This window comes from Carlito syrichta, unplaced genomic scaffold (assembly GCF_000164805.1).
Source record: "Carlito syrichta isolate Samal-C Ts95f unplaced genomic scaffold, Tarsius_syrichta-2.0.1 Scaffold103356, whole genome shotgun sequence".
NCBI lineage: Eukaryota > Metazoa > Chordata > Mammalia > Primates > Tarsiidae > Carlito > Carlito syrichta.
Genome location: NW_007047452.1, coordinates 164,595 through 187,112, shown reverse-complemented (window position 1 = coordinate 187,112; position 22,518 = coordinate 164,595). Strand labels below are relative to the sequence as shown.

The following is a 22,518-nucleotide window of genomic DNA, read 5'->3' as shown; positions in this document are numbered from 1 at the left end:
GTGCGCAGGGTGTCCCGGCCGGAGGGTGGGCGGGGCGCGTTTCTCCCGAGCACCTGGCCCTCAGGCTGGGGATGCGTCTGTCGCTGTTTCTCTCCCGCCAGGCCTGTCCCGGGCTGGGCTTGGCTGAGGTTCCCCTTGGAGCCAGGCCTGAGGCTCCTCTCACTGTCCTCGTGGTGCTTGGCAAGTCACTTAGCCCTGAGCCTCCATGTATGTTCTTCCGGAGGTGACAGCCCTCCTGAAAGGTTGTTGAGAAGATTGGGTGGCAGCGGATAGGGAGACGAAGGGAAAGGAGGCCTGCTGACCACACAAGTGACCTCAGATGCAAGCCCAGGACCCGGCCACTTGGAGGAGGTAGCTAGGGTCCTGGCGGCAGCGTGGCCTGGGGCTGGCACCCTCTTTGCGCCAAACCACAGCTCCTGGGGCAGAGGAGAACGTTGTGCGGCTCCCAGCTGTCCAGCCACCCTTATGCTCCAGCAAGCCTGGGCGGCAGGGCGGCAGGCCCTTATTCAGCTCAAAGCATGCTCTTGCTGGTCCCGGGAGCCGTTCACCTCCTAGAGGCAGGTCGTGGGGTCGTGGTCTGGATGAGAAGGGCATTCCTTTCAAGTCAGCACTGCCCTCAAAACAACTGTTCTGGAAGTAGTGAGCACCCCATCCTGAGAGGTGAGTGCACAGAGGCTGGACAACTGCCCGAACCAAGCACTTGAGGGTATCGCTTCCCCGGTGGGAGTTTGGAAAAGGAACCTCCTAAAGTTCATTTGTTCGTTCATTCATTCATTCAGCGGATATTTTGTGGAAATCAAATTTAGAATGATAGTAATATTTCTGGCAAGCAGAATAGGATTTTAGACTTTTATTTCACTCATGAGAAAATGAGGCCCAGAGGGACAATGTGCACCCCTGGTGCATTAGAACGAGGCTCCCAGAACTAGTGGTGGACAGGGAGGTGGAGGTGGGGAGAAACATGGAGTTTGGACTTTATCCATCAGGTTGTGGGGAGCCACTGAAGGTTCTTGAGCAGGTGTGTCTGCTTGAGAGCAGTGGCAGCAGACGAGAGCTAATACAGCAAATCTCCTGTAAAAAGTGGCTGCTGTTGTTGGCTTTGCTGAACTCCTCCAAATTTCACATTGAAATTTGATCCCTGGTTCGAGACCCACCTGGGCAACTTGGTGAGACCTCATCTCTACAATTAAAAAAAAAAAAAAATTAGCTGGGCATGGTAGCGCGCACCTGTAGTTCCAGCTACTTGGAAGGCCGAGGCGGAAGGCTTGCCGGAGCACAGCAGGTTGAGGCTGCAGTGGCTGGAAGCGGCCACTGCACTCCAGTCTAGGCGACAGAGACCCCAACTCAAAAAAAAAATTGATCCCCAGTGTTGGAGGTGTGGCCACGTGGGAGGTGCCTGGGTCATGGGGGTGGGTCCCTCATGGATGGCTTGGCGTGGTCCTGACTCTATGACCTCCTTTGAGAGCTGGCACCTCTCCCTACCTCTTGCTTCCGCTTTCATGATGGGATCTCTGCACACATCGGCCCCTCTTCACCTTCTGCCAAGAGTGGAAGCAGCTTGAGGCCCTTACTAGAAGCAGATGTTGGTGCCATGCTTTTCAGACATCCTGCAGAACCTGAGTCCGATAAACCTCTCTTCTTCCTAAGTGACCCAGCCTTAGATGTTCCTTTATAGCAGTTCAGGAGACTAAGACAGTGGCCCTGACTTTCCTCCTGTTTGAGGGGTGCTGCCTTTTCTCACTCTCGTCCGTGGAACATCTGGCTGGGAGCTTCACCCAGTCATCTCTCTTGGTCTTCCCTGCGGGCCTGTGCCGTAGGTATCATGGTCTCTACAATACAGAGGAGATGCATGAGACTCAAGAGAGGTTGAGTGACTTGCTCATGGATGCACAGCCATTGGGGTTGGCATTCAGGCCCACATTTTCCTTGCTCCAATCTCTTGAGTTTCCCCCACTGGACTGCCTCTGGAGGGGAGTCATGGGGGTGCTAGAATGGGGAGGAAGTGGTTTATTCTGGCCGGGGCATGGGGGAGGAGGTGGCTTCTTTGCAGGGCCCCCAGGGGTGACTTGGCCTCGGTTGGGCCTGTGGAGAGGAGAACCTGCTGTTGAGTGTGACCCACGGTTCCCTTTTTTGACTGACTGCCAAGTTCAAAAGTGCTATATAGACTGTTACTGATGGTTGGCCCACATGTGGTTTTTTGTTTGCTTTTCAGTCCTCAGTGGTACCTTCTCTTTATAGTTGGTGGCACTATTGGTCTGTTTTGTTCTTACTCAAATTTGTAAGCAGAGGTGAGCTAGGCATGCTTGGGGTTTGCTGGGTCTTTCTCACGTTATCACGTTCATTCCTCCTTGCTTGGCTCAGGACGCCTGGAGGCTGCCGGGCACCTACGTGGTGGTGCTGAGGGAGGAGACCCACCGCTCGCAGCTGGAGCGCACCGCCCGCCGCCTGCAGGCCCAGGCCGCCCGCCGGGGCTACCTCACCAAGGTCCTGCACGTGTTCCATGACCTCTTTCCTGGCTTCCTGGTGAAGATGAGCAGTGACCTGTTGGGCCTGGTGAGCCCCCCTCCCTGGGCGGGGCACCTCTTGATAGGGCGGGGTGGCCACATCCACGCTGGGGACTGTCCTTGGTGTGCCCTTTGCTGGACATCAGGAGACTGCAAGCGTGTGCTGAGCACTCGCTGGGTACAAGCACAGGGACTACTGACTGGCTCTGTGTAGAGAATGCCCTTTAAGCCTAGCCATGCTCCCAGGGTGTGCCCATCGTCCTCTGGAAGATGAGGAGACTGAGGTTCAGAAGGGATCACACAGACAGCTAGGGGCAGAGGTGGGATCAAACCCAGGGGTCTGCCTGCCAGCCATTCTCGTGCTAATGTGCTTGGGTCTGTGGGAACCCCTAGGAACAGGGCTCTGGGACATTCAGCGGAGCCTGAGGCATTTTACAAAAGCAAAACAAATTTTGCTCGAGGGTCCGAAATTTCTTTGAAGATGACACTATCCAGAGCAAGGTCCCTTCTCTAGGACAGGGTGGCTCTTCTCCCTTCTGGATGTCACATGTTTGGTGGAGGGCCAGAAAGGGAACTGGGTGGTCAAGGACTTTTGGCTTCCCCTCTCCTCACCCGGGCTCTGGTGCGTCAAGTGCAAATCTGAAAGCCTTCTGGGTTTTGCCTCTGCCCTCACCTCCCAGCCCCACCCCCTCTTCCTGTCCTTTAACTTGATGCGACACACAGTTCTCATTTTCACAGTGGTTCGCCACATGGCTGGGGTGCTTCTCAGCCTCCCGCAGGTGCCGAGGTCCAGAGTGGGACAAGTCTTGCTCCAAGTCACACGGCATGCAACTGGCGGGGTCTCCCGGCTCCACTGCACTGCTGTCCCATGGGTTCATCGGTTCGGCATCCAGTGGCTGAACAATTACTGTGTGCCAAATCCTGTGGGCCCTGACAGGGATTGTGAGGGTTCCTGCCCTTGGGAACCCTTAGTCTAGTAGGGGAGACCAACAAGGAAATACCTTCCATCGGTCTGTTCACACATTTAACAAGCGCCTACGGTATACTGCAGAGACAAAGATGAAGCAGCCTTGGGCCTTTCCCTCGAGCTCACAGTTCAGGAGGAGAGACTGACAGTGGTGGCCTGACATGAGACTGGGGAGGGGTGAAGACAGTGCCCACATGGTGTCAGATGACAGACGACAGCCTCTCAGGGGAGAGGAGGCAGAAGGCGGTAGACATTTGCTCCCGGGAGCCTGACTTTGGCATCACACCAGCCTGGGTTCGAGTCCCACCCAGCCCCTCTCATGTGTTCAACCCTGGGCAGATTTCTTTGCCCCTCTGAGCCTCAGACCCCTCTGTAAGCCAGGCATAATAGTGGGAACAATCACTCAAGGGCTGAATGGGATCGTGAGGTTTTTAACAGAAACTCACTGAGGCGTGGGTGGGTCAGAGAGTCCCGGGGTACCGAGGCCTCCGAGCCCTGCTGTGGTGGGAAGCTGTTAGCACCTCTAGGTCTGAAGGGTGAGGAAAGGGGATAGTTTTCCCTTTGCCTGGTGGTAACTGGCAGCATTTGGATGGGGGAGGGGCTGCCCACAGGGAGTCACGGAGGGTTCAGCAGGGAGGGAGGAGTAGAGCAGACCTACTCCTGTCCCTGTTCCCAGCTCCCACGGGGGCCCCCATTGGCTGAGCCCCACAGGAAGTCGCCACAAGGGAGCCTGGGGCAGCTGTCCGCAGAGTCAGTCTCCCTTTCTGGACAGAGAAAGGAGGGAATGGACCTGGGCAACAGAACGGCTGACACTGTGAGGTCATCGTCCGGGCTTGGAGTCTGAGCTGGCATTTGACATCCTTGTCCAGCCTGCCCAGGGCCTTGGCATGGCCTGGCTCCCTAGCTGAGATGTCAAGCTCAGAATCCTTCCTGAAGGGAATCCTCCAGGGCAGGCAGTGCTGGGCTCTGTTGCAGAGACCTGAGTGTGCTGGGCTCCCAGCCTGACCCACGAGCGAGGAAACCCCAGCTCCTGTCTGTCGTCTGTCATCTGGGTCCCAGGAGGGAGTCTGATGGGACTAAGATGTGGGGCTGAGATGTGGGGATGGGTGGGGGCGGGGTGGGCTATGTCTGCTGCCCGCCCAAGGGCTTGGGCAGAGCCCCACCTCTCTGGCTTCCACAGGCCCTGAGGCTGCCCCACGTGGAGTACATCGAGGAGGACGCCTCTGTCTTTGCCCAGAGCATCCCGTGGAACCTGGAGCGGATTATCCCTGCCCGGTACCAGGCCGATGAGTACCAGCCCCCCAGTAAGACCCCTTGCGGTGCTGTGCGCCCACCATCCAAGCTGAATCCACCTCCCCCGCCCTGGCCTCTCCTCCCTGCCAACAGTCCCCGCCTCTTTGGACGCCGCACACGCCACTGATCACCTCTGTTCCGTTGCGTCCCTGTCCTCACGGCCCCCACTCCCTGCCTTCCTGTTGCTCCACATAGAACTAAAGAATCCCCTCCCATCCCTAAAGAATCCCCTCTTCCTCCTTCTAAAAGTTCTTGTTTGCCTCTTCTCTGCCTTTGGAACACCCGGCAGACCTCACTTACCTTGGGGGCAGGGTAAACCCAGCGGACAGAGGGCCCCCAGGTCTCGGTGACCCCAATGCCCTGCAGACAGCACTGGATCCCTTACGGGGCTGCCCCGCCTGTCTCTAGTCTCCCATTTTGCCGGTTCTACCTGTCCCCAGCACCGTGAGGTTCCCAGGGCTCCCTGCACGGGTCACGCCCTGCCGTGTGTCCCCTCCAGGCTGTTTCTTCCACCTCCCTCTGCCAGGTGTGGCCTGGCTATGGACAGGGAAGGAGGGGGAGAAGACGCCAAGGGACATGGCCTGGGTTCTGGCGGGGTTGTGCAGAGGCGTGTCGTGAGCTAGGGAAGACTGCAAGTGCACCTGGTCTGAGGACACAGTCGGGTGTTCCAGCTGGAACGTGTGGTGCTCATGGTACCCGCGGCAGGAGGCCTGGAGCTCAGTGCAGGAATGACGCAACGTAGTGCCAGGACTCAGATCTCGGGGGGCTTCAGCCTCCCCTTCTCACTGGTTCCCGTGGGGACTTGGCAAGCCACTTCCCTCTCTGAGCCTCACCTTTCTCATCTGTAAAATGGACACAATAACCCCGCCCCTGTCTTCCTCACAGGCTGTTGTGAGACTCCAGTGAGGGGGAAGGGTGCTCGGGTGTTTTGGGAACTGGAAGGTTTGGTGGCTTCTGAGTTGCTGACAGACCAGAGCTGGTGGCCAGCGTGTGGAGGTGGGGTGTGCACGGAGCCACATGCGACAGGGGTGGCTGAGGCAGAGGTGAGGGGTCCGATCAGGTAGGGGGTGCAGGCCTGGTCCGGGCAGCCTGTGGGTAGAGAGAGGATAGGCGGCCCTCCGCAGGAAGAGCCCGCCCCTCCCCACCCCAGGCTGGACCCCTCCAGTGGAGTCCTAGGGCCCCTGAGTGCCATGTCAGTGCCTCAGGGACCTCCCAGAACTGGCAGTGTCTGGAATGGGGAGAAATGCTGTGCAGAGGGCCAGAGAGTCCCCAGACCAAGCAGGAGTGTGCTAAGCTTGCTTCCTAGAGCTGCCGTGACAGCACCACAAACTCAGTGGCAGATAACAACTGTTCATTCCCACAGTCCTGGAAGCCAGAATCAAAGCGTCCGCAGGCCCGTGCTCATCCTGGGGCTCACACGGGAAATCCTTCTTGCCTCTTCCCTCTTCTGGTGGCTGCAGCGTCCCGGCTTGTGACTGTGTCACTCCCGTCTCTGCCTCTGTCTTCACGCAGCCTTCTCTGGGGGCCTCTCTCATCTTCGTTCTCGTACAAGGACACTCATCATTTTTGAATTTAGGATACCCCAGGAATCTGGAGATCCTTAACCAGGTCTGCCAAGACCCTTTTCCCACATAGGGTCACAGCCGTGGGCTCCAGGGTCGGGATGTGGGCAGATCTCTATGGCAGCCACCGTTCGGCTCATTATACTCCTGCTGGCCAGAAGCAGACTTGGGACCCTTTACCCCTCTCCATGGGGATGTCCAGGATTGCTTCACCCCTCACTTGCCCCTGGTGACTGTGGGAAGTGTTGGAGATGGGACGTGGGGTCTCTTCTGGACTCATGTCAAGGGCTTGACTGGAAGAGAGCTGTCGGGTTGGCATGGGACAGGGTGGCATCATGCAGACAAGCACAGGGCAGCTGGCCGGGCCCAGCAGCAGCCTCTTCACTCGTGGGCAGCCACACAGCACAGGGTGACAAGCTCGGACTCTGGACCTGGCTGCCACATCCAAACCCAGAGTCAGGACTTAAGCTGTGTGACCTTGGATAAGTCACTGACCCTCTCTGAAGCTCAGATTCCCCTGCAAAAGGGAGACAGCTTGCCCCTGGAGGGCTATTTGGAGGGTTCTGTTCGGCCTGGAACGGATCGAGGTGCTGTGAGGTTAGCCCTTCTCTTTTTTCTTCTTCTGTTCAACGATAACATCTTGAGCACCCACTGTGAGCCAGGCACCATGTTAGGTGCTGGAAACACAAAGGTGAATGAGACGGACTTGGCCTCTGCTTGCCACAAAGTTTCTAGTGTGTCGAGAAGGTTAATCCATTACTTACACAAATAGCAACTTGATGCACATTAGTTCCGGTCAGGGTAAGAGCTGTGAAGGAGTCCAGGCAACAGCACGTGGGTAACAGGTAGTGCCAGTGACTGCAGAGGAATCAGGGAGGACTTCCAGGAGGAAGTGCCATTCACGCCCAAGACCTGCATGAATATGATTAGCCAGACAAAAGGGATGGAAGCAGAGGAATGGACAGGGACAGAAGTCCCGCGGCAGGAGGCATGTGGCCTGTGTGGAAGGGGCTGGAAGGTCACGGCCAGGGCCTGAGTCAGGTGAGATCAGCAGGTCTCTGGGTCTGGGAGGCCTCCAGGACAGAGGTGGAAGGAAGAGCTTGGCTACAGGCTGAGCTTCTCAGGCATGGCAGGTGGGAGGGAGTGAGCTCTCCACTCCAAGGGTATGCAAGCAGTACTGGGTGCCCACCTGCGAGAGGCTGCAGAGCCTGCATGAGGTCATTCCAAGATCCCTTTGCTCCTGAAAGTGATGGCTCTTCTTGAGGCCACCTTGCCTCTCCGTGACAGGGAACAATAAAAAGCCACCACTTCACACAGGGGTTTTGAGAACAGAAGGCACCTTCTAAGAGGGCCCAGCGGCCCTGTGTCCCGTCCAAGCTGACCCCTTGCCCTTTCTGGCATCTCCCTGGAAGCCCAAGGGTTTTCCTGCCTTTGGCTTGTGCATTTGCTCGAGCTGTGGCAGGCACGGTGGGGGCCATGGTGGGCGGGCACTCCATGCAGGGAGCCTCCCCCTGGCACCATCTCACCAAGAGCGGCCCCTCAGCAGGGCCACCTGCCCCTGTTGGCCATCCCCTGTCCCTGCAGCATCAGGACAGTGGCTTGGGGCAAGCTTGGGGCACTGCCTCTGTTTAGAAGTGGGAAGCTGCCTCCCTGACCCTCAAGCTGCTACTGTCCAGGCCCCAGGATATGATTTCGCGGTGGTCACTCGTGCACTCAGGAGAGCTCTTGGAGCAGAGGGAGCTCCCGAGCCTGAGCGAGCCTAGGAAAGACGCCTGTGTTAACACAGCAGCAGCTTGGCTTCCTTCTTCGTCACCCACGACGGGCATGTGGACTCGGAAGCTTCCTGGCTAGATGTGTGTTCTCTGTGAGCTCTGCCCAGGGACAGAAGCAGCATCCATGCTGTCCTCTAGGTTAGTTTTTACCCCGCTGGGCTGTCAGTTGATGTGTCCATCTCTCCTGCTGACCCAGAGTCTCTGAGGGCGAACCCCAGGCTGCTTCCTGATCACTGGTGCCCCCAGCAGCCAGCTCTGGCCTCTGCACCCTGGCCATGGCTAATGGCCCTGCACCACCTTTCTGGCCCTCGCGAGTCTGCCCCTTGGACATTCCACAGCCCAGTTCAATACCAGTGGTTCCTCCAGGGTGACCAGCACTTACTTGTTTTGAGATGTCATCAGTTCTGAGCTCAGAGCCCTCTCGACCCTGCCCCTTCCCAGCGTGGCAGTGGGCGTGTGGTAGGTGCCCACCAAGGAGTGAAAACTAGCACACTGCCTGCCTCACCGGTGTCTTGGAGGGGCTACAGACCTCTGGGTACCTGCCTAGCTTGATACAGGAGTCACCAAGGTGTTCTTGGGTACTGCACAGCGAAGCTTCCTGCTGAGAATGGAGACCGTAGGTCCAGGTGGGCAGTGTGTGACGGGCTGGGGGCTGACAGCCCGGATCAAGCCCGGCCCAATCTGTGTGTTGGGTGGGAGGATGCAGGCCTGGCGACTGACCTGGCTTGAAATTACTGTGGGGGTCTCAGAGCAGCCACTGAGCCAATATAGTGAGCTAAACAGTGACAGACACGTCATCCAGAGCCCGTGACTGTGACCTCGGAAAAAAGACTTTGTAGCTGCCATTAAGGATCTCAAGGTGAGACCATCCTGGATGGTCTCAACCCAGTGACGTGTCCTCAAGAGAGAAAGAGGGGGATTTGAGAGGAGGAAGAGGCCGCGTGGAGACGGAGGCAGATGGGAGAGAGAGATGCAACCCAAGTGAAGGAATGTTGTCAGCTGCCGAAAGGGAGAGGGGGCGAGGCAGGCTCCGCCCCCAGAGCTTTGGCCTCTGTGTCCCTGGTGGTTTTTTCCAGCAGCCACTGGCAGTGAATACACGCACTGAGCCCCACTTCCTCATAGGTCCTGAGTGGGAATCTGCCCTACAGCATTTTCAGAGGATCGCTGTGGGGGCCCAGAGGTGGGGGTTGCATTTCCAGAGAGCCTGCTGCAGGGAGAGGTTGACCAAGCTCCCAGGGCCGCCCTTGGTTCCACACAGAGCTCACCTGAGACCCTGCTCTGGAGATGCTGTCAGCCAGCAGCAGAGTGCATAGGACCAATGGAGCCAGGCCATCTCCGCGGGTGCCTGGGGGCTTCAGCTGGCCTGGCCGAGTGTGTCTGAGAAGAGTGCCACGGACTGAGGCTCTTCTGCCCTCCCTGCTTGCCCCTCCAGCAGGGCTGACTGCCCACATCTGCGGGCTCGCTGACTTCCCGGGTCGTGCACAGGCAGCCCCAGCCAGTCTTTTGCCACTCTCATCCCTTCTTGGTCGAGTATCCACGCCGATCCCTTTCGAGCATGTAGGGCAGGTTCTGGATGAACTTCCAGTACCGTGTTTTCTTGGCATCTGTCACTCCCATCAGGTGGAAACAGCCTCTGGGAGCCCTCCTGGTACCTTGTGGGATGGAAAATGCTTGGACTCGGAGCCAAGAGGCCCAGACCCACACTTTCTCCCCAAGTCTCAGTTTCCTCTTCATGGAATGAGCTGGCCAGCTCAGATGGCCGGATGTCACGGGTATTTGCCTTTTGTTCTTCAAATCCTGTTCTGTCTCCGTCCACCTGAGAGGGAGACAGCAGCGGAAGGGGCTTGTTTTATTTTATGACATTATATTTATTATGTTTTGCGCGTTCACATTTTTATTTCACATTGATATTGCGATTGTGGCACTGGGTGACTTGATTCCTTTCCTGGTTCTATTGTTGGTCAGCCGCGTGGCCTTGGACAGTCCCTGTGCACCGCTTTCCTTGTCTGCAACAGAGACAACGTATAATAGGACGCAGCTTATGAGTCAAAGTCTCACTCTGTCGCCCAGGCTGGAGTTCACTGGCATGCTCAAGGCCACCACAGCCTCAACCTGCTGAACTCAGGCGATCCTTCCACTTCAGCCTTCCAATTAGCTGGAACTCCGGGCGTGCGCCACCATGCCTGGCTAATTTTTTGTCTTATTGTAGAGATGAGGTCTCGCCAAGTTGCCCAGACTGGTCTGAAACCCCTGGACTCAGGCAGTTCTCTTGCCTCTGCCTCCCCAAATGCTGGGATTATAGGCATGAGCCATTGTGCCTGGCCTCGTGAGAATTTTTTAGATTGTATATTTAAGGCGCCGATCACAGTGCCTGTGGTGTGAGACGCAGTCTCTGTGTGTCAACTATGACATTAACCTCACGGTCATCCTCTCCTCCCCACAAATGCTGCCTTGGAAAGATGGGGGCAGCCTGGTGGAAGTGTATCTCTTAGACACCAGTATCCAGAGCGGCCACCGGGAGCTCCAGGGCAGGGTCACAGTCACCGACTTTGAGAGCGTGCCTGAGGAGGACGGGACCCGCTTCCACCGACAGGTAAGCATGCCCTTCACCCCGGTCCTTGAGATGGGTGGGACCCCATCCAAGAGTCTCTCAGCGGCACCGCTGGTCTGGCGGCGCCTGGCTGTCACTGTCCCCTCCCTGCCATCAGTCCCAGGGAGGTGTCCATCCAGCGAGCCACCTGCTGATATATGATGGGTTGAGTGGGCTTTCTCATGGGGTCCCTGTGTCGTTCGAGCAGGCGAGCAAGTGTGACAGCCACGGCACCCACCTGGCCGGGGTGGTCAGCGGCCGGGATGCGGGAGTGGCCAAGGGCGCCAGTCTGCGCAGCCTGCGTGTGCTCAGCTGCCAAGGGAAAGGCACCGTCAGCAGCACCCTCATAGGTGAGTGACGGCCCAGAGGGCGCCGGTCTCTCTGTTTGGACCTGGCCTGTGAGGCGGCCTGAGCCCAGGGAGAGCTGATATCTCTCTATCCAGGAGGCCGAGGCAGCCTCTGCCCCAGAGTCAGAGAGTTCCAGAGTGTCAGAACCGGCAGGGCCCCCAGAGGTCAGGAGTGCAGATGGAGAAACCCAGGCCCAGAGAGGGTCACTCAGGTAGCCCTGGCAGGTCACACAGTCATGACCCTGGGTCAGTGGCCTTTCCACAGTTCCACACTGCTCCCGTTTTCAAATCTGTTAAAGTTTTTGTGTCTTTTGTCATGTTGCCTTTGATTTGGATGGACCCTGGAGGTGATCTGAGCGAACGTTCTCCAACTTCGGCTTGCATGCCTGTAAGACCAGGGGACTCACTCACTTGCATGACCCTGCAGTCACCCTGGCCAGGCAGACTTGGTGGAAGACCCGGCAGAGGACTTTTCCAGACTTTTGCAGGGTACTCCCTCCAGTTCACCTGGTGGGCCTCCTGTGAGGCCCAGCTGAGCTCTGGGACCCCAGGAACCTGAGGACAGAGAAGCGGGTGGGAGCTCTTCTCTATGACTTCCTCCCTTGGCCAGGCATTGAGCAAAGGGCCTTGTACACTGTGTCCCATGGCCGGCCTTGCGGCATCTGTTAAACAGTTGATGAAACCAGTTCAGAGAGGGAGGCGACTTGCCCAGGGTCACACAACTAGAGCCATGACCTCGCTGGGGAAGGTGCTGGCTCTGGGCAGTGGCTTGACTTCCAGTGGCCTGTTTGAAGGGCTGAGAGGGCCCCAGAGCCTGTCTTGTGCTCCACGGATTCTGCCCTGAGCCTTTCCTGTAGAGCACCGGTTTTGACGTTCAGACTTAAAGGCAAGAATCAATAGCCTTCTGCCCCAACAGCTGACCCCTCATGCCGGGCCCACCCCTTTATTGACTGACCTGGGGTTCAGGCAGGTCGGTTCCCAAAGGTCAGTGTGCAGAGGGGAGGCCACTCTTTCCCTGAAAGGCCTTCCCCAGGCCTGGTGCTCTGGCCTTAGGAGGACTTCCTGGGGAAAGCCCCCTCTTTGGGCTCCCAGTGTATTGAAGCCCTCAGTGCATTACCTGGTACAGAGCAGGAACTCGGCTGTCACTGTCACTTCCTCACCCCTATCACTTTTCTCCTCTGTAAGCAGGTGATTGTGTGTCAAGTCTCAGCACGGAGATGTGCACACAGCAGGTGCTTAATAACTGGCATCTGTCACTGTGGCTGTTATTCTTCACCTCTGTGCCCAGTTCCCCTCTGCCCCCTCCCTGGCATGAGAGGCCTCACCAGCTGCCTCTTAGGGATTCCAACTCCCACCTTGGCCACAGCCCCTGGGGACATCTTGGGGCAGAATCCGTGGAGCACAAAGCAGGCTTCTCAGCCCTCAGACAGGCCAGTGGAAGTCAAGCCACTGCCCAGGGCCAGCACCTTTCCCGGTGAGGTCATGGCTCTAGCTATATGACCCCGGACAAGCCGCCTCCTTCTCTGAACTGGTTTCATCAGATCCAGAAGGTTCTGAGTGGTTGGTGGGGCCACTCTCCCATCTGACAGAAGAAAACCTGTCAGCTCTAGGCCCCCTGGCATGTCAGGGCCAGAGCTGAGTGAGACCCCAGCTCCAGGCTGGTAGGCCAGAGTTCACTGGCTGGCGAGGGGTTGGGACCGTCACTGGTGCCAGGAGCGTGAGGCAGACCACTCGGCGCTCGACTCTAAGATGGGGAAGCAGGGTGCAGCTGTCAGAGGGACCCTCACCGTCAAGGGCAGGGGGCTGGGAGGGGGCAGGGCATGGAGACTCTTCATCCTCAAGACAATCTCAGAAGGCCAGGTGCAGTGGCTCATGCCTGTGATCGGGGCACTTTGGGAGGCTGTGGTGGGAGGATTGCTTGAGCCTAGGAGTTTGAAACCATCCTGGGCAACATAGTAAGACCTCATCTTTAAAAAAAAAAAAACCAGCAAAAACAATCCCAGGAGCAGTCATACCTATTTTAAAGAGGGTGAGGTCGAGTAGCTGGTAAGTGGGTGGCCAAGACTCACCTTACGTTTGTGTGGATTCAAACCTTCTAGCCGTGGCAGAGGGGCCTCTGAGCCAGGCCTTGGACAGTGGCAGAGGGGAGGGCATTCTTCTGAGGTCTTTACGCATCCTCTCGGCGCCTCTATTTCCTGGAAAGGGACAATAATAAGGTCATTGTAAGGATCCTGTAAGTCCCTATTTCCAGATACTCAGAAGAGAGCCTGGCATGCAGAAGTGCGTGGGGTTGGCTGGTTTTATTGCTGGTGTCTTTGTGAATATGCTTCTCCAGAGAAACAGAACCAGCAGGATGTATATATAGTGAGTTTTGAGGAACTGCTCGTGTGACTATGGGACCTGGCAAGTCTGACATCTATAGGGCAGGCCGACAGGCTGGAAATTCCTGAATTTGGTGCTGTACCTGGAATCCAAAGGCTGTCTAGAGGCAGAATTCCTTCTTCCCTGGGGACTTCAGTCTTTTCTCTTGGGGCCTTCAAGGGATCGGACGAGGCCCACCCACATTCCAGAGGATAATCTGCTTTACTCAGTCTTCTGGTGGAAATGTTAGTCACATCCAAAAAAAGTCACAGCAGCATTTTGGCTGCTGTTTGATCAGACATCGGGGCACCAAGTTGACCCATAAGATTAACCGTGGCATGGTGGCTCTGAGGGAGGGGCTGGGGGAGGGAAGCGTGTCTCCCCGGGGTGACCTTGACTTTGTCCTCCCAGGCCTGGAGTTCATTCGGAAAAGCCAGCTGGTCCAGCCCGTGGGGCCTCTGGTGGTGCTGCTGCCCCTGGCGGGTGGGTACAGCCGGGTCCTCAACGCCGCCTGCCGGCACCTGGCAAGGACTGGGGTGGTGCTGGTTGCTGCTGCCGGAAACTTCCGGGATGATGCCTGCCTCTACTCCCCAGCCTCGGCCCCTGAGGTAGGTGTGGGTGCCCCTGCCCCCAGAGGGTGGAAGGGCAGGCAGGCGGGCCCCTGTGGGCTTCATGTGTTGCGTCCTGGAGACGGAACCAGCCTGGCTTTGGAAGGAGCAGGCAGAGGCCCCCAGAGTGGGAGCCAGGGGAGGGGTAGGCTTCAACCTCCACACACCCAGAATCTGAACAGTAGTTCCCCCACCCTGTAGCCTCAACCCCTCTGTCGCCTCAAACCCCACCCCACCCTCCTGGCGGCCTTACCCCCACATCCTTGCTGGCCACTCTCCCCCCTGAAGATCTCACCGAGTGGTCTGCCTCACGCTCCCGGCACCGGTGACGGTCCCAACCCCTCGCCACCCAGTGAGCTCTGGCCTACCAGCCTGGAGATGGGGTGTCACTCAGCTGTGGCCCTGACATGCCAGGGGGCCTAGAGCACAGGTCCCCAGGGCCTGTGCTCTTCAGGACTGACAGGATGGCACCTTCTGCCTGCCCCATCCCTCTCCCAGGCCACCCCTTTTCGCCCCAGGGGCTCAGCTTGAAACTTGTCCACCTGTCCTCCTGCCACCCCATTGTCCAGCCACCCGCCCCTGCCCTCCCACGTCTGACACCCTGAGTAAGGCTAATGAGACTGGGAGCAGTTGAGGAACGTGCCACACATCTGAGGAACATCTAGGGTGTCCCTGAGTGCCTGGTGTGGGGGTGGGGGGGGAGGGACTGCGGGAACAGGGAACAGAGACAGAGCCGCTGCCCTGGAGAAGCTGATAGTCTAACAGGGCTGTGACCGTCCTTCATCTGACCAGACTCCCAGGACACCTGCTGTCGAGGCACTGGGGGCACCGAGGGGAAGGATTCTTGCCCCCCTTCGAGTCCAGCGTGGGTGTGTGTGTGTATGTCCACGTGCATGCTGTGGGGGGCAGGGGCAGGCAGGCCTGATGGTGATAACCTAGGCCTCCCTGGCCCGTCGGAGGCTTCTTTGCTGCGGAATTTATTTTTTATTTTTTGAGTCCGAGTCTCGCTCTGTTGCCCAGGCTGGAGTGCAGTGGCACACTCACGGCCACCGCAGTCTCGACCTGCTGGACTCAGGCGATCCTTCCACCGCATCCTTCCAAGTAGCCAGAATTACAGGTGTGAGCTACCACGCCTAGCTTATTTTTTGATTGATTGTAGAGACGAGGTCTCACCAAGTTGCCCAGACTGATCTCGAGCCCCTGAGCACAGGCAATCCTCTCACCTCAGCCTCCCAAAGTGCTGGGATGACAAGCTTGAGCCGTTGCACCCAGGGTCTGCTGTATTTAAACTGGCCTAAATCAGACAAAGCCCAGCATGTCTTCTCCCCCTTGCCTTCTCTGTTTCTCCCCACAGCACTGATAGCCACCTAATACTCCAAAGAGTTTCCAGTGAGTTTGTTTATTGCCTGTCTTTCCTGCTAGAATGCAAGTCCCAGGGGGGCATTGGGCCAGAGGGGAGCAGGCAGGGGATGCCAGAGTGCTGCCTGGGGAGTCAGATTTCTCTCAGGAGGGACCTTTGGATGGGACCCGAAGGGGTGGATCGGGGCTGGCCAGCTCACCTGGCATGGCCTCAGTCCATGCCGGCAGCCCCTCTCCTGCTCACCTTTCCAGGTCATCACGGTTGGGGCCACCAATGCCCAGGACCAGCCGGTGACCCTGGGAGCCTTGGGGACCAACTTTGGCCGCTGTGTGGACCTATTTGCCCCAGGGGAGGACATCATCGGTGCCTCCAGCGACTGCAGCACCTGCTTCATGTCACAGAGTGGGACGTCACAGGCCGCCGCCCATGTGGCGGGTGAGTCGCTGCTCCACCATCTTGGCTGTCGTGATCTAACAGCCACCCCCTCAGCAGGCAGGGTCTGTGTCAGGACCTCCTGTGTCAGGCTCTGTGCTGGGCATGGGGGACCAGAGATGAGGTGGTCCTGATGGTGCCCCGAGGACACGCAATCTGATGGGGGAGGCAGGTGCACAAAGAGAGGGACCACAAGTGGGACTGTCTCAGAGGGAGCCTGGAGGAGTCACCTGCCCAGCCTGAGGCTCAGTGAAGGCTGTTGGAGGAGGGACATTTGATCTGGAGCTTGGCGGATGAATAGGAGTTCACCTGGCAAACAAGACAGCCACTACCAAGGCCTGGAGGTGTGAGGGTAGGATGTCCTGCTCTACTTAGCGAAGGATCTCAGGTGACTTTCCTTAGGGAGGACCAGCGTGGTGTCTGCACGCAGGCATGTGTCTGCGTGTGTACGCTAGCAGGAGTACCCCGGTTGGGAAGGAGGGCCAGGCCACCCCACTCTCTCGTCACTGCCCTCCTCCCCTCCTGTCCCCAGGCATCGCAGCCATGATGCTGTCCGTTGAGCCGGAACTCACCCTGGCTGAGCTGAGGCAGAGACTGATCCGCTTCTCTGCCAAGGATGTCATCAATGAGGCCTGGTTCCCCGAGGACCAGCGGGTGCTGACCCCCAACCTGGTGGCCTCACTCCCCCCCAGTGCCCCCGGAGCAGGTGAGCAGGGCACTGGGGTGGGCGGGTCCAGGCTAGGCGTTGGAGGTCCCTGCGACCTCGGCCGTCACCCCTCTCCCTGGTCCTGTGAGGAGGATTGTGCCGCCTTAAAGGAGACGAAACGAGAATGGGGCACTGAAGGGGCTTGGCTACATTTTCAGAACTTTTTTTTTTTTTGAGTAGGAGTCTCACTCTGTCACCCAGGCTGGAGGGCAGTGGCACGCTCCCAGCCACCGCAGCCTCGACCTGCTGAGCTCAGGCGATGCTTCCGCCTCAGCCTTCCAAGTAGCTGGAGCTACAGGCGTGCCCTGCCACGCCCAGCTCATTTTTTATTTTTATTGTAGAGACAAGGTCTTGCCAAGTTGCCGGGGCTGGTCTCGAACCCGTGGGCTCAGACAATCCACTTGCCTCGGCCTCCCAAAGTACTGGGATTATAGGCGTGAGCCACCACACCCGGCTAGAGCATGTTTTTAGGGAATAGCCGAGTGTGTTCTTTAAGCCCCCCTCTCCCCTGGCACGAACTAAAGATTGTCCTAGGGTCCCTGCTGGAGGTTCCCCTCCTCACCCCAGGGCCTTGTTGCAGGTGGGCAGCTGCTCTGCAGGACAGTGTGGTCGGCACACTCGGGGCCCACGCGGACGGCCACAGCTGTGGCCCGCTGCACCCCGGACGAGGAGCTACTGGGCTGCTCCAGCTATTCCAGGAGCGGGAAGCGGCGAGGCGAGCGCATGGAGGTGACTGCAGCCCTTTGCCACGTGCTTGTGTGTGTGCATGCGTGTGCATGTCAGTGCATGAAGCAGGACTCTCACTTCCAGGCCCAGATCAGCCCCGAGCCCTTGGGGCCCCCAGCAAGCCCTCTTTCCAGTCCTTCAGCTCCGTCGTGCAGGCCTAAAGTGCTGTTCAGAGCAGAGGCAGGGGGTGTGCAGCTCTCCTGCAGTCGGGTCCTGGAACTGCAGGCTGATCTCCTCGGGCCCGCTGGGTGCAGGAGCCGGAAGGGCAGTGCGAGGGTGGGACCTGATGCCCCTGTCCTCAGCCGTCGCTGCCGGGGGCCTCCGCCCAGATGCTTCGTGGTTCCAGGAGTTGAGAAGCCTCAAACCAGCAAAATTGGGGAATGGATGTTCACGCCATGGGTGGTGCACAGGTGCCGCTTGGCCTCAGCATTGTGGTGGAAGGGCAGTGCCAGCCAGGAGGGCGAGGGTGGCAGGCGTCTCCGGCCTGGGAGACAGCGTCTGAGTGCTCTTCAAGAGGCTGCAGGGCTGGAACAGAGCCGGCGGGTCCTGCTCCGGTCTTAACTTAGTCCCCTGCATCTCCATCTGGAAGGTGCTCTCAGTGTCTGGAAGATCTTTTGAGAATACACAGCTGCCCATCAGCAGAACAGTCTGCTTTGGGCAGGAGTGAGAGCCTTGTCCCCAACGAGGTGGGAGCAGGAGCTGGCTGTCCCGGGCAGGGACATTGATGAGGGCTCAGGGGGCTTGGGCCCAGTGTCCAGCCCCGTCTGTGTTTCTCACGCGCATTCTAAGTTTGGTTCCTGCTGTCACCTTTGGCTCTTAGGTGCAAGGGGGCAGGCGGGTCTGCCTGGCCCACAACGCGTTTGGGGGTGAGGGTGTCTATGCCGTTGCCCGGTGCTGCCTACTCCCCCAGGCCAGTTGCAGCGTCCACACAGCGCCGCGAGCCGGGGTCGGCACAGAGCCCCGCGTCCACTGCCACCAGCAGGGCCACGTCCTCACAGGTAGGAGGCTGGGTCCCGCCCTGAGGTGAGGAGGAGTCCCTGTCTTCTCAGGCACCCCGCATGCCAGGTTTGGTCCTCGAGAGTGTGATCTGTCTGACCTGAGCCCGACTTCCCACTTCACAGCCCAGTTCTGCCCCTTCCATGTCGTGTGACCCTGAACAGGCAACTTTACCCTTCCTTATCTTAGCTTCCTCCTCCGAAGAAGAGACCAGGGGAGAGTACCTTTTTCCCTGGGTTTTGAGGAGGTGGGTCACATCGAATACCCTGGCCTGGAGCATGGTGGGTGCTTAGTCCAAGGCAGGAGAGAATGTTCTGGACAGAGGTGCCCAGGCCGGGTCTGAAAGCGGGGTGGGCCTCGCTTTGAATTCCACTCTGCTGTGTGACCTGGGCAAGTTACGTAACATCTCTGTGCCTCGGTTTTCTCAACGGTACAGGGCTAAGCACTCATCTTAGTGCTGGGACAGTAGAAATTCTAGCTGTCATTACTGCTGTCAGCGGTTGCTTTGAAATCTAGTCTTGGCTGGGCACAGCGACTTCTGCCTGTAATCCCAGCACTTTGGGAGTCTGAGGCAGGAGTATTGCTTGAGCCCAGGATTTCGAGACTAGCCTGGGCCACAAAGGGAGACCTCATCTCTACAAAAAATAAATTAGCAGGGCCTGGTGGTGCACGCCTGTAGGTCCAGCTTGCTTGGGAGGCTGGGGCAGAAGGATGGCCTGAGCCCAGGAGGTCGAGGCTGTGGTGAGCTGGGATTGTGCCACGGCACTCCAGCCAGGGCAACAGAATGAGACCCCGATTCAAAAAAAGAAAAGAAACCCGTTCTGTGGATTGTTGATGGGCTCAGGCAGGCAGCAGGGAGACACAAACGGGGAAGCAAGGGAAGGACTTCTCAGGTGGGGAGGAGGCTGAGCCATCCTGTTTGGATGGAACATGAGACGTCTGGGGAGACGGTGGGGATCTGGCCTGGAGTAACTAGCTCAGAGTTGATTCTCGACCGAGTATGTGCTGGGAGCCACGGAAGGTTTAAAAACAAGAAGGTGAGGGTGAGGACCTAGCTCTAGGAAGAGCAAGCTGGTTTTAGGGATGGGTTTGCAGGGGAAAGGTGAGCGCAGTCAGTGGCTGGTGCTCTTGTCGGCGGGAGAGGCCCTCATAGGCCCTGAGTGCCACGGGCCATGCTTCCGTCGTGGTCCTGGCTTGGAGGGAAGTTCCAGTCACGCTCCCTTTGGCGAGCACCAGTAGGTAAGCTCGAGGGCACGTGACTGTTAGAAGTCATAGAATCAGCCAGGCACGGTGGCTCACACCTGTTAATCCCAGCATTTTGGGAGGCGGAGCCAAGAGGATTGCCTGAGCCCAGGGGTTCGAGACCAGCCTGGGCAACTTGGCGAGATCTCATCTCTACAATAAATCAAAAAATCAGCCGGGCATGGTGGTGAGCACCTTGGAAGGCTGAGGCAGAAGGGTTGCCTGAACCCAGCATTTCGAGACTGTGGTGAGCCGTGATTGTGCCACTGCACTACCAAGCCCATGGGGGGAGCACCCAGATGCCCCAGAAAGACCCCAAACTCTGCTCTGAATATCTGCCTGGTGGCCAATGGGGAGGCATCTGGGGCAGTCGGAGCAACTTAGACCTTACAGCCCCTGTCTCGTGGCCTCCATCTCTAGGTGGAGAAGGACAATGTCTTCCTTGAGAAACTAAGGCTCAGAGAGGCTGAGTGGCTCTCCCAAGGTCACACAGCTAGTTGCAGCAGAGCTGAGAACCCAGGCATCCTGGCACTCAGGCCAGCCTTTCTTTTCTACCTTGAGTTGTTTCTGGACTTCCCAGTTCTCACCTTGGGAACAGGGTCCGCTGGGGGTGGGGCATGGAGACAGAGGGTCCCCGACATTCCCACGTCTGAGCTGGCCCTCCTCTGCCCAGGCTGTAGCTCCCACTGGGAGGCAGAGGACCTCGACGGCCACAGGTGGCCAGTGCCAAGGCCACGAGGCCAGCCCGACCAGTGCGTGGGCCATAAGGAGGCCAGCGTCCACGCTTCCTGCTGCCACGCCCCGGGTCTGGAGTGCAGAGTCAAGGAGCATGGGATCCCTGGCCCCGCGGAGCAGGTGAGGAGGCTGGGGGTGGGGGTGGCTGTGTCTTTGTGGAGGAGACGCTGTGGTCGGTTTTGCCGTGGCGTGGGTGGTGGGTGTGTGTGTTCGTGTGTGACAGGGTTTGGTCCTGCTTCTGTCCAGATCATAAATAAGGTTTGCTGTCTGGGCACCCCTCTCCCCTTGGCAGAGAATGTGCATAAATATGGCACAGAGATACACCGTGCATGGGCATGTGTTGACTGATCCATCCAGCACATCTGCTGGAGGTTGCTCAGGACACAGCTGACTCAGCCACAGCCCGGAGGGGACGCCTGGGCTGAGCGCGGAAGGCTGGGGAGCTGTTAGTGGCTGGTGAGGCAAGGAAGGGCCCCACTGAGAGGGCAAGGCTGTGAGAGCTGGGCCTTCCAGAAATTTGGGTGTGGAGGTGACCCACAGGGTAGCTCTCCTGCATAAAAGCCACAGGGAGCTTCTTAAAAGGAAGCCCCATGGAGTCCACTCCTGAATGGACTCAGCCTGGGTTTCAAAGGCCCAAGACTTTGCTGAGTGTGGCCTGGATGGTACGTGAATCCTCTCCTGGCATGCACTGAGGGCCTGTTGCGTTCCAGGCACTGCTCCTGGTGCTGGGGAGAGGTACAGGCCCGACAGACGTCGGGCTCTGCCCTCTGGGAGCGTCTGTTCTAGTGGGGGGAGTCGTAAGACAAAAACCAAAATGAGTAAATGAGAGTGCTGAAAAGACGCTAGGGAGAACAGTTAAGCGGGAAGGGAAGGTGGAGGCAGGCCAGGTGAGGCCTTACTGAGAGGGTGAAGAGACATCCCATGAGTATCGCAGGGAACGTGTCCCAGCAGAGGGAAAGCCACAGCAAAGGCCCTGAGGTGGGGCTGTGCCTGGGGACTGGGAGCAGCCGGGAGGCCAGTGAAGGGGGTCGAGTTGGGGCAGTCTGAGGGCCACAGGCAGGAGTGACCTGGGGCCACGCAGGGGTCCAGCCGGGGAAGCGTGATCTGAACAGCTCTCAGGCTGCGAGGGTCCAGGCCTGGGGGCGGGCTCAGGCCAGGGCGGGAGAGGCAGAGGCGCTGGAATCCGAAGGGGGCGGCAGACCTGGTGAGGAGCGGAGGGCGGCGCCAAGGGTTTATGAAGCCCCTGGCCATGGAGATGCCGTTAAGCGGGGTGGGGAAGGCTTGAGAGGCATCGGTTCTGGGGGGGATTCGCAGGGCTTGTTAGATGCCTGTGGGTGTCCCCCTTTTGCCCCCAAAGACCGGCGTGCAGCAGGAGCTGTGCACTGGGGCAGTGATGGCCGGAACCGTGGGTGGCGTGGGCAGTGCCCCGAGTGGGCTCTGCTGTGGGCCCTGGGCACAGAGGGCTGTCGGGAGGCAGGAGTGGAGTCGGGGCATGCGGCCTGGCCACACTGTGAACACGTGCTTGCTGCTTCTCCCTGGCTCCGGCAGGTCACAACGGCCTGCGAGGAGGGCTGGACCCTGACTGGCTGCAGTGCCCTCCCCGGGGCTGCCCATGTCCTGGGGGCCTACGCTGTGGACGACACATGTGTGGTGAGGAGCCAGGACGTCGGCCCCGCAGGCAGGACTCGCGAGGAGGCCGGGGCAGCCGTGGCCATCTGCTGCCGGAGCCGGCGGGAGCAGGCCTCCCACGAGCTCCAATGACAGCCCTGTCCCAGGATGGCACCTGGGAGGCGTCGGGGGCTGGGACTGTGTGGGCTTTGAATTGGCTCTGCCTTGCCTTTGCCTCTGCCTCCCATCTGGGCCCAAGGGAACAGGGACACCAACACCTTCCTGGAGCTGCTGGCGCAGGAGGCCGGGGACTCCTCCCTAGAGAGAACTTGATCTCTCTCCCTGGATCACGTATCATCCCTTGTGGGCCTGGGTCTGGCGTTCTACCATTAAAACGGGTTGAGCTGTGCCTGGGCCCTGCCAGCAGTTCCCAATGCGCCAACACCTGAGAGCAGAATGACCTTTTATTGAGCGCTTGCTCCTTGCTGGGCGTTCAGTCCTCAATCTCCACAAAGGAGGGGGCGTTCGTCCCATAGGTAGTGGGGGGGGCTGGGGGTCAGTCAGGGGGAGTGAGTGTGAATGGCGCTCCTGACCCCCTTGTCCTGCTGTCTGTGGAGAAACCCCTTGCGACTCCCTGGTTAATGGGGACCAGCTTTCCACACCTGTTTGGTGGGGTAGGAGTGAGTTCCCGCTAGAGGCTGGGGACTGA

General features: G+C 58.6%; 1 protein-coding gene across 1 annotated transcript; it reads left to right on the top strand.

Moving 5' to 3' along the window:
* Positions 1-2,345: 2,345 nt before the first annotated feature.
* PCSK9 (proprotein convertase subtilisin/kexin type 9) lies at positions 2,346-21,981 on the top strand. Its single transcript, XM_021716018.1, has 11 exons — positions 2,346-2,553; positions 4,652-4,775; positions 10,558-10,691; positions 10,897-11,038; positions 13,808-14,004; positions 15,616-15,799; positions 16,329-16,502; positions 17,083-17,231; positions 18,049-18,226; positions 20,140-20,321; positions 21,750-21,981. The coding sequence occupies exons 1-11, from the start codon at positions 2,530-2,532 to the stop codon at positions 21,960-21,962; spliced, it is 1,701 nt and encodes a 566-aa protein (XP_021571693.1). The 5' UTR covers positions 2,346-2,529; the 3' UTR covers positions 21,963-21,981.
* Positions 21,982-22,518: the final 537 nt, after the last annotated feature.